An 11,974-nucleotide genomic window follows, 5' to 3' on the forward strand; every position below is an offset into this window, starting at 1 on the left:
AGTAATGTTTGAATGTGTGATTGCTAATTTGGAGGGAAGCAAAATGGACAAAAGAAATTCCAAAAAATATTTATTTAAGTGGAAAAAAATAAAAATAAAAATAAAAATAAAGGATCTATTAATATCTATAATAATTTTGTTGGAATGAAAATAAAAGCAAAAAAAAAAATCAAATAAATTAGTTGTATGTAAAACTTTGAATGTATATCTTAAGTAATAAAATTAAAATTAAGCATTCACTGTTTCCCGTATGTCTATTGTCTGTGGAGTGGAAGTCAACGTTTACAGGGTCAAATATATCGAGATATCTTTTTATATCGAAACATATGTTTAAGTTGCATAGATAGCCAATGAGCTACATTTTTAATTTTGCTGGGAGGATAAAGTGTTATTTTATTTTACACAGGGTTAATTGTCATTTTTTACTAACACAGATAGATAAATTGTTATTCACCCTGAATGATCTATCATTGATACAATAATTTTGTAACTTGGTTTTTTTTTTTTTTTTTTGGTAAATGTAATATTCATTAACTGAAGAATAGTAGTACAACATAGTGTTTATCAGTTGGTTTCTCCCGTTACAGACCACGGGATACGCCATAGTTTGTATAAGGCACATGTGCTAACTGAACAAGCTAGATTAATGCTAAGAATCATATGTTTAACATCGTTAACAATCAAGAAAGCGAAAGTGGTTGCTGTTCTTTCTTCATGCTCGAATCGCCTCAGATTCTTCTCCCTTAAATATGACAAACACAAGAAGCAAGCAATGCTCTATAAGCAAGGTTGACAATGTGTTTACCCCTCCATTTCCGTGCTACCCAATCAATGTCATTTGCCCAATGTCGGTTGGGCCATGGAAATCGAACCAATCAGCGAATCTCGGAAATGCACCGTCTACTATATCAGCATTGAAAAAAGAGGTGAGTATGAGTCTCCATCGCCCCATCACACAAGATACAATCACCAAGATGAGAGAGCCATGGCTTGTCCGTCGTTGGGAGTTTGCCGAGAATCGTCATCCATAAAATGAAAAGGTGACAAGGGATTTAACAGGAGCCCGAAAGTAGTGAAGCCCAATCTACTTTCGTCCCTGGTGGATCAAATAATCTGATAAGTGCATTGGTCGAAGGTTGCCCGCCGTCCAATCTCCAAATAATACGGTCTACTCCTCCATGGATTGGAGGTAATAAATAAGTAATATCCAAGCACTCGAAATCCGTGATAGGAGGCCATCACCATTCGCCTCCAAATGACCGAGCTAAGCTTGGTCTACAAGTGAAGTCCGAGTAGGTTCGGAGCGCGTGGGAATCTGTCAATAAGTGGCTCAAGAGGATGTCATGGATCTTGCCAAATATAGAAACTCATTCCATCCCCAATGCGGTAATCTACCATTGGGCGAAGGAAACTTCACAGACGTAGCAATTTCCTCCAACCCCATGAACCCCTATCATCCCGTATTGTCCAAACGGAAGTGTTCTGTAAAACTTGGTTCTTCACAATGATATATAATCGAGAACTGCACATATGATACATATAAAAGGGAGAAAATGCAAACAACTTTTATGTGATATTGCAAATGGGTATATTGTCCCTGTATAAAATAAATATAGCAATTTACCGGCCTTTGTTTTCTAAAACGCAACAATTTACCTGCTTAGATAGGGAGGTAAATTGTTTCATATTAAAAAGCACAGAAGGATAAATTGCTTTTTTTTTTATAGAGGAATAATTCGTTCATTTACAATACGACTGGAGATAAAATGTTATTCACCCAAATAAAAAGCTACTATATAAGAAAGTATTATCCAATTTCATTTTAAATTCTTTTAATCAAATTTTAAAACTTTGAAGAATTAAAATATTTCATGATTCTTAATCTTTTGACCATATCACCCAATAATTTACATTTCCTGTATTTGTACGTAAATCTTCTTTCAAACCTAAAAAACATGAACACGTTTTTTTACTCAAATCTCATGTTGTGCTTATAAATTGTTAGAATTGTTAAAATAATATTAATTACGAGATTAAGATTCATAATTTTCTTAATTTTTTATAAGAGAAATATCAAATTTATGTCATTTGGATAAAAATGTACATATGTATGTTGAAAATATTTAATATAGTCTACAACATTGTTAGTGTTTCATTATTCGGAGCATGTATATACCTCGTTCAATTAGAAAGCTCTGGATTTTATTTCTACATACAACATTAAATGACAAAGCATGCGACGCAATTAGTACCCTCATAACTTAAGTTATTGATAGTCCTATCTTTTTAGTATCATATATAGTTTTGTTCTGAATAAACCTCTCGCTAAGGAGATTATGTATTTGAGCTTCTAAAGAGATTCAAACTCCTACCTAATTACTACTGTTTTGCATATCAACATCTAAATTAAATTATAATTTAAAGAAAATAATGAATCATGTAATAAATATAAATAATTTAATTCAAATCAAATTTTAATACGTGCAAAAGCAGAGAGGCATAAAAGGTTATATTTGGTCTCATGCCATTTGCTAGATATTGTAAATTTTCAATAATTTGGGAATATCTTATGTGTGCAACTAGAACACCACTTTCATTTTTTAATAGAGCTACAAAAGAATCATAAAGTGTCTTAACAATTCTACTATTTTGATAACAAAACTTCTCAATTATCTTTTGAATATAGTGAGACTAAGAAATTACTACTCCCATCAGTTGAACAAATCAACTTGATGTCAAGGATTACATCAGCTTCACCAATATCCTTCATTTTAAACTTATTTTTTCAAAAATGACTTGGTTCTGGTAATAATTTCTAGATATGATCCTATTAACAGAATATTATCTACATACAGGCATAAAATAATTATTTTATCTCCTTTAACTTTATAGTATATACACACTTATCATCCTCATTTACGGTGAAGCCAAACGCAAGAATAGCTTTTTCAAACTTTTCATCCCACTACTTGGGTGTTTGTTTAAGTTCATAAAGAGATTTAACAGTTTACAAACTTTACGCTCGCTACCCTGAGCTACAAATCCCTCAGGCTGATCCATGTATATTTTCTCCTCAAGTTCACCATACAAGAAGACTGTTTTCACATCCATCTGGTGAATCGAGAGACTATACACTAAAGCAATTGCTATAAGCACTCGAATTGTAGTCAACCAAGCTATATGAGAATAGGTATTAAAATAGTCTACTCCCTCTTTTTATTTAAAATTCTTATCCACCAATCTGGCTTTAAATTTATAGATGGTCCCATCAGGTTTCAGTTTTTTCTTAAAGATCCACTTACACCCAATTGTAGTACACCTTAGAGAGAAATTGACTAGCACCCATGTTCCATTAGAAACAATTGGGTCCATCTCACTTTTGACAGCTTCTTTCCACTGCTTAGCTTTTGAAAAAGCCATAGTATTTTTCCCATCCTTTCTGATGTTTGAATGTTATGCCAAAATTTTTCAAGATTTCGAAAATTTGTCCACTATAGACATGGCCAGAAACTTTTCAGGAAGTTTCATCTCAGCATCAGCCAGAGTATGCTCAAGGATGATAATCTCGTGAGTCTGTTCAACTACAGACCCGTCCTCAACCATTTGATGCCGCATGAACTTGAAAGTAGAATACTTTTCGAATCTTGCTCTTCAGTATTACATTTTCGATCCAACTCATCCACATAGAGATTTAGCAATATAAGAATCGGAACAACAGACGTCAAAGAGCATATTTGATGAAGCTGACAAAATCGCTCCTCGACCTATTTGATCCCTCTCTATCCAATGCACCATCTCAACAGTTTTAGGATTGGTATCAGTAGGTTCAAGTCTGGTCACCTGAATCACTGTCAAAAGTTCTTTCATCGTTAATCAAATTTTGATACCTTGTTGCCAGCGTTTGAAAAATTGACCCGAAAGCTTATCCGACAGATCGGTCAAGTTGACTTTTGGTGCGATCGGATTTGCAACAAAAATTTGTTCGGCCATTTTAATAACTTAGAAAACTGAAAGTAACATTCAAATATTTAACAAAAAAATTGAGTGCTCAAAACAACAGTTGACAAAACTGTTTTAGACGTTCCAACAAAAAATTCAATTTTTTAAAACCTCTATATTTCCTTCAAGATTGTTGGAAAAATTCAATTTTGTGTAATAGAAATAACGTTCTAAAATATAACAATCGAATTTAAAAATCAAGAGCAATAATAGCTACGTTGGAACAAAATTAAATATGACAGTTAGAACGATGTTAACGAAACGAAAATTAAATAGAAAGTTTACAACGAGAATTATACTGTAACAATTCTCAGTCCAATGAAAATTGCAAAATAACAAGTCCAACTGCTGTTACGAATTTTATAAAAATTCAAAATTTAAAAATTGTACAAATGTTTTTATGAAAAAGGATACATCTTGAGATGGAGATATTCGCCCAGACATTTTCCCATCATTCTCCTGTGTGGGATAAATACTTCTCTTTTTCTCAACCTAATATACGTATTTCTTCATGTAATTAATTAAAATTACAGCAGAAACGGTGCTAGTTGAGGGACTAGAAGTGTAAGTGGTGGTATTTAAGGACTGAAACCGAATAAGTGTTATTATTTAAGGAAAAAAAATTCTCGACTTTCGGCAATGGTATTGTCTCCAGATGTGAGTGTGCCTTTGTGAATGACAAATGCGCTTAAATTTTGGTTCTTGGTTAGCCTATTCAAAGCAGCTCTTGATACCTATTGTTGCAGTCTGCGTTTTTGCATGGCATGATTTGATGCAGCGTTGATAAATGTTTATGTTTGTCCAAACACTCTTAAGTGCTAAATTTATTGTGACTGAAATGTTTGGTTACTGGTGTGGGGTGGGGGAGAGATCTTGGATGGTTTCTGTGCATACAACATGTGATCGTCAAAAGGGACAATCAAAGTATGTAATGTAATGTAATGTTTATTCCAACTTGTTCATTTGGAAAAATGGGACAAAGTTGTGCACAGGTTTCAGAAGTATGATGAGAAGGGACAATATAATGTGTTTATTGCCAAAACAAAGGAAGAAAGAGGGGGGGATTAGTTACCATTTCACATATATAGCTATGTATTTATGGTAAGAAAAAGATGAAGGAGAAAATATGTGGCTGCTGGGATTCGAGCCCAGGTCTCCACGGCCACAACGTGGAATTCTTACCACTAAACTACAGCCACTTGGTTGGTGAAGGACCCATCATTTTTTTCCTATTCTACTATTAAGACAAATCCAGTTCCGATTCTCTCATCTCCAAAGAAAATATAATAAGTTGCTGATTCTTCTCAAAACATCATCAATCATCAATGGCCACTTTAATAATGCCAAGCTATGTCTTACAAAGAGATATGAAGTGCAACGAAGGTTATAAGACTTAGGCTTTGGAGGACTAACGCGATAACGTAAGATGTATGTCTTCTTTTAATAGATTTTAGATAACCGAAATTGTTTCAAGATATGAGCTTATTATTCTCCTTTCTCATATGTATATTGCATATGTACAAACACATGATTAGCTCATATTACAGCATTGCTTGTCATTGATTACGCAACAAATAAAAAAGAAAGGCAAGACGAATAACGAGAACCAACGATAAACTAACTTCTAACTAGTCTTTTGAACTTTTTATGATAGGAAAATACCTCCAATGCATGTTCAGAGCCAACAACTATCGATGAGAAAGTACAGTTACATACCAACAACACAAACGCAACGGAGGGTATGAATGTTGGAAATGAAGTTCAGCCAAATTCCAATGGTTTACCGCTGATGAAGAAAACCCGACAGGTTACCACAGTTGTCAGACGATCCGGACGTCTTAAAACTTCAGTATCACTTTCTAGGAGCCGAGGAGCAAAACCTGTTGTCAAGCATATTAATCTTGTGGAAAATGATAAGAACAAGGCACCGCATTCTGAACAAGTCAATACCTTGCCAATCTTAAGGGACAAAAAACTCGGGAGAACCACGTTTTCAGCAAGTTACCACAGTGGCAGATTCGAACGGAAGGAACTTGGAAGATAAGGTCGAACATCGATCTCATTCTAGCAGTCGATGAGTTCAAGCTTCAGGTGGCAACAGTGCCAGAACTTTATTTTGTTATTTTCTATATCCATTTGATGAAACTAGTGCTTGATCAGACTCTTGAACAGGTTCCGGGGATTCCAAATGAGGGCTCTTCTCCTGACTTGAATTACAAAAGCCTGTACATTGAATCGCAGAAAAAGGCAGTGATGTTTTTCATTTTTTTTCCTTCTTGTTCCGTATAATAATTATCTTTGTTTACTCATCCAGAGAGTTCTTCTGTTTTACTTTGCAGATTGAGGCTCTGACGGAGGCGAACTATGAGCTAGTCAAGAACTTGGAGTTTGTTCGTGGACAAGTTGCAGCGGTAATTTCAAACTAGACCCTTTCGTGATCGTCTTTTATACACAATAGTATTCTGTTATAGAGGCAGAAACAAGACCTTTGCTTCAATATTTGTTCATATTATTATGGTGAAGTCGGACAAGATTCTTGTATTTGTTTGCCTATTGTACCTCACTGTCTGCTATTGAATTGCATCTATTCAAGAAGCTGATGGCTTTTCCACAGTATGAGAAGATGAAGGATCTGTGAACGGTTCACAGGAAGTGATATTAGTGTAGACGGATGCTACGTACCATAAATTATTCTATCACCTCAAACGTTTTAGAGAAGTTTCCAGCTGCCTGCGGCTGATGATCCTAAGCAAAAGATGAGACGTTGCAAGACGCCCGAGTCTTGATCATGCCGTCAGGTTTTGTTGAACGACGAATGGTTGTTCTCTTGTTTAGCCAAATCAACGACAACTCTTCATGAGTCCCCCTGTTGTTAATGAATGAATGTAGTTCTCCGGTGCAACATCAGTGAATGCGTCTGGTTGCTTGCAAAATCTAAGAATGAGCTGGTGATGGTTAATTAATTATCAGCATGGAATGTTGCTCATGCATTGAAGATTCGATGTTGTTCATTTGGAATTTATATATCTCAAAAGTTGCTCATGTTAAGCAGAATTAAAGTTGCTATAATCATTCAACTACTCTTCTTCTTTATTCTAGCAATCCGTCAAGAAATGGGGCAAAAAACAGACAAACTCTGATTGTGGCTGCTGGGATTCGAGCCCAGGTCTCCACGGCCACAACGTGGAATTCTTACCACTAAACTACAGCCACTTTGTTGCCACCAAACATAATTTAATAATATAGTAACCATACTAGCTTCTTTATCCTTTTTTCTAGGAATAATTACACTCCCTTCCCAAATTTCAAAAAATTACATCTAAAACTCTTAAAAATCTGCTTTCATATAACAAATAAGTCTTCTCATTAGTTAAAATTATTTAACTTCTTGATATTATAAAAAAAAAACTAAATAAAATTTGATATTTACCCTCGATTGACTTATTATAGGTCAAATAATTTTTTTCTAACTAAACTACCCTATAACGGTGAAAATATACCTCATTACATGCATTAACATATGAAAAATGTACAAGGACAATCTAATCATAAAAATATCTATTTGACCTGTAATAAATCAATCGAAATAAATATAAATTTTTATTCAATTTTCTGCTAACATAAATAAGTTGGATGAATCTCAACTAATTAAAAAATTTATTTATATAAAAAAAACAAATTTCAGAAACACTAAATATAACTTTTCAAACCATGAAAAGATGTATATATCATTATACTAAATGTGAGAGAATAAGGGCGAAATCATCCCTTTTCTCTACGATCATTGTGCTATTATGAGCGAGCGACGGTGTTTAATTTATTTATTTATTTATGTTTTAATTAAAATTATCTACTTTCAAGAAATGTCCCACTTACAAACGAATTTTTGAAGACAAAGAAGCTGACCCCCTTCAACGTGGTGATGTTATTGGGTAGGACAACACATCACTATGACAAAAACACAACACACATAAAAAAAAAACAGTCTTTTTACTATTTGTAAACTTCATATTTTTTTCACTAATTATTTTAAATTTCTTTTTATTTTCTTAGTGTTCAATAAATTTTGATATAGTTTCTCTATATGTTGATAAATAATTCCTAATTTATTGTAATTTCTCAAAATAGTTAGGTATTTGTCTTTATTATTATGATCTTGCTATGAGATCAGAATACATATTCGATATATAATATTTGAACGTTAGAGTAAATTAATAATTTATTTGTATTCCAATGTGTAGAAATAAATAAATATATATATATATATATATATATATATATTTGTTTGAAATTCACTTTTAGAAGTAAAGATTTTAATCTCTCACTTCAAACATAAAATGAGAAATTATGCAACTGCAAGCAGAAATTCCAAATATATATAAAGGGAGGGAGGGGAAAGCCAAAACTAATTTTTGGTGAAGAAAAAAAATAAGATCTAAATAGAATTAGGAAATAAAGAAAGGAATAAATTACATTTTTGGTCCCATAAGCAGACCTATTTCTAATTTTTGATCTCATACTCAGGTCAATACGTACAATGAGTTTCATATGTGGTTTTCTTTTTTCAATTTGAAATCCCATCCGTCCAATTGATAATAGCAGTTGCTCTCTCCATTAGTCAATACAATAAAAATAAGGGTAAATTACATTTTTTGTCCCATAAGTGGACCTGTTTCCAATTTTTGTCCGACATTCAGGCCAATTCGCACATTTACGTGTGGGACCAAAATTGAAAATAGGTCCACTTATGGGACCAAAAATGTATTTACTCTTATTTTGATTGTATTGACTAACGGAAAGAGCAACTGTCGTTATCAAGTGACGAAAATCCCTCAATAGTCCCTAAATTACAAAAAAAAACTACATATGGGACTCAATGTACGAATTGACTTGAATGTGGAATCAAAATTGAAAACAGGTCCATTTATCCTAAATATAATTTATGGAATAAAAAATATAATTTACCCTAAATAAAGTACAGATGTAAAGTAAGAAAAAAAGAGAAAATAATAAAAATAATAATAATTCCGGGAACCCGCCGCACCGCCAGCAAATGAAAAATTACTACCGACGACCGACACTCTACCTTCCACAATGGAGCCCACCCACCATCACGCCACCACCACTCCTCTCTCTATCTCTCTCACACGTACACACAAAAATACACATAGTAAGTGTGAGAGAGAGAGAGGGTGGGTTGTAGCTTTCATGTGAATTGTATACAATAATATTATTATTACATAAATAAATCAAAACCCTTTTCAAGAACGAAGCAATCAGCTTCAAGTGAACCAATGGATGCATACATCTATGCGTATAGTGAGAGAAAAAGATTGAAATTAGGAAGGGGACAAAAAAAGTGGGGTTCTTTTTTCCATGTGCAGTGACCTAAACGACAGCCAAATTTAAAGGTGGGCAGTGTATTTCTTACTTGTTCATTGAACAAACCTACCTTTCTCTTGGAACAAAGAGGTTCTGATGCGATGATAGTCAGAAGTTGTTCTGCTAATGTAAAGACTGGAGTACAGATCTTTCAAGAACTTGGGGGGTAAGCTTTGTTCTCATCTCATGCAGCTTCTTGGATTTTCTTGTCAATTTTTTTTTAAAACAAAAATTGTTTATCTGAATTATGGGTTCTTGATTTCGTACAAGTTTTACTCACCTTTCGGGTTTTCTAAAGGTCATATGAGTTGTTCCTCTTTGCTATTTTCTTTGCCCAGATATGCTGATTGAATATTTACCTGTGTCAAGATCTTCTCTTTAATCTTCTCTGAGCTCTGTTGCTGTGTTGTTTGAGCAGATAATGTAGTTCCGGGCTGGATCTGTTACTTTTCATTAATATGTATGTAATCATGTACTCTTGCAAATTCTTATTTCATGAATAAAAGATTCTTGAAATTTAGAGCTCCTTTGGTGAAGTTCTTAAAGAGGGACTATCTTCAATAATTTCTTGATGGATGATTTGAGGATCAAGATCATGTCATTGACACATTGCTTGGCCTAAGTACTGGAATTCTTAGAATTCATGAGAACTTGGCTGTGATTCGCTGTATATTGAGTGCCTTTACTCGTTCTCTGATGTGAAATGAATAGATTTGAGATGTTTGTTATTTGGTGATGAAATGGCTCTATTTTGTATCAATCTTCTGCAGGATCGTTTGCAAATCTCAGCTTTGACATTTGCAACTGAGAACGGGTATCTGGAAATGGGACCATTGGCACTTGAAACGGAGATTGTATGCTCACTAGATTATATAACGTTGGGGCTAAAGGAAGAGAAGCCCCAAGTTTTATCACTTCTTTCCATGTTTCTGGAGAGGTGCGTTCAAAAAAATGAAAGGATGTTGGAGACTTCACAAACTAAAGATGTTGTGACCATACTCCATGGTTTAAGAGCACCATCTCTCAGCATTCAACAATACATAGATCGGATCTTTAAGTATTCGTGCTGCAGCCCTTCTTGCTTTGTTATTGCACATATATATGTGGACAGGTTTATTCAACGGACAAACTTGTGCTTGACGTCCCTCAACATCCACCGCCTCCTTATCACGAGTGTTATGGTGGCAGCAAAATTTATGGATGATGCGTGAGTTCTTTCATCTAACTTCAAAGCTTATACTTGTTTCCTTAGGCTTGTTATTTATGCTTGAGACAATAATTTTTGGTGTATAATCTGTTTAGTTAATGATTTCTTCATCCAATAAATAAATGAATGAAGTCAACTACTTGAATTGAGTCTTACCACTAAAGGAGGAGTCATGAATTTCCCAACAACAAATAGTTATTTTTTTTAAGTGAATTACTATACCTTAAATGGCTGTATGATTTAATGTATATTACGCCCACCTGCCCTTTCTAAATTGTAGTATGATTTAAATGACTTTCAGATTCTTTAACAATGCATATTATGCAAGAGTGGGAGGAGTCAGCACGGCGGAATTGAACAAGTTGGAGATGAAGTTTTTGTTCAGTCTCAATTTCCAACTTCATGTTAGTGTACAGACATTTAGGAACTATTGTTCAGTGTTGAGAAAGGACGCGACGGGTGGACTTATTGAACGCCCGATCCAGGCATGTGGAATGAAAGAAAGCTGGGCAAACAAAGATGATCCTGTTTGTCCTCAGTCAATCTCTAGATGAAGATTGTTCAGTGCCAATATGGACATTTTGAAGACCAGAAAAATAGATGTGAATGTGAATTTTTTTGTCTCTCACAGGATCAGATACCTTGGACATGACCACGGAGGAGATCTTGCCCTCTTTGTTGTATTAATACATGGGTTTGTTCCAGCCTTTTCCTATAGCAGATATGGTTTTCTTGTTTTTGTTGAGCTCCTTTGATAGGATTAGAATGAGCTGTCAGTGGAAGTAATTCACCTGGAGTTGCTATTCTTTCGTTGATGCTACTATTCGATTGATTCGTTTAGCATCCACACCTTGTGAATTTTGAATTCTTTGTTATTGACAATAGGGCTGTAATGGAAATGAATAGATTTGGTTGCAGATGATTTTATGGTCTTTCAATCTCTGGGTTTCTCTGTTCCAGGCAGGAATATTAAAGTTTATTTGCAACGAACTTATGAGATTCTCCAGAGTATTACTTGGAAGAATCATTTTCTTAACTAGATTATTATTTTAAAGTTCACTGTCGGGAATATTTAAAAAGTATAAAATGAAATTCTCACACAGAGAGCTCCCTTTGGCATAATCTGACAACAATGCAAGGTTAACACCGTCATTATCCAATGGCCATTGTCCCGACGCAGAAGGTAGTGGCTAATGCCTAAACCATGAAATATACTAACAAACGCTAACAATTCCACCAGTTATCCCCCACAGTGTTTGGTGATCATAAAATGTACAATCAAACACATATGCCTCCTTAGGCTTCAGCCCTTTACAGATGGGATAACATGAAAGCCGAGATCACGATACCTGTTAACCTGCATTCTGATCCAACTTCGTGCTTGCA

General features: G+C 34.4%; 1 protein-coding gene and 2 non-coding genes across 4 annotated transcripts; 1 reads left to right on the forward strand and 2 right to left on the reverse strand.

The window, feature by feature from the left end:
* TRNAH-GUG lies at positions 5,127–5,198 on the reverse strand. Its single transcript has one exon. It is a non-coding gene; the product is annotated as a tRNA-His (tRNA).
* On the reverse strand, positions 7,141–7,212 carry TRNAH-GUG. Its single transcript has one exon. It is a non-coding gene; the product is annotated as a tRNA-His (tRNA).
* On the forward strand, positions 9,290–11,526 carry LOC105165288 (cyclin-P3-1). Of its 2 annotated transcripts, none has more exons than XM_011084253.2 (3): positions 9,290–9,547; positions 10,152–10,588; positions 10,890–11,526. In XM_011084253.2, exons 2-3 carry the CDS (start codon positions 10,206–10,208, stop codon positions 11,140–11,142), a joined length of 636 nt encoding a protein of 211 aa, XP_011082555.1. In that variant the 5' UTR covers positions 9,290–9,547; positions 10,152–10,205; the 3' UTR covers positions 11,143–11,526. The 2 variants fall into 2 exon arrangements, with proteins under 2 accessions (XP_011082555.1, XP_011082556.1); XM_011084254.2 differs by lacking the exon at positions 9,290–9,547 and adding an exon at positions 9,583–9,841.

The sequence above is a fragment of the Sesamum indicum genome, linkage group LG6 (genome assembly GCF_000512975.1).
Source record: "Sesamum indicum cultivar Zhongzhi No. 13 linkage group LG6, S_indicum_v1.0, whole genome shotgun sequence".
NCBI classification, from domain to species: Eukaryota; Viridiplantae; Streptophyta; class Magnoliopsida; order Lamiales; family Pedaliaceae; genus Sesamum; species Sesamum indicum.

Coding starts and splice junctions, on each gene's coding strand:
- LOC105165288 (XM_011084253.2), top strand. CDS start 10,206: ATGGGACCATTGGCACTTGAAACGGAGATTGTATGCTCACTAGATTAT. Junction 10,589..10,889: donor GCAAAATTTATGGATGATGC/GTGAGTTCTTTC, acceptor AATGACTTTCAG/ATTCTTTAACAATGCATATT.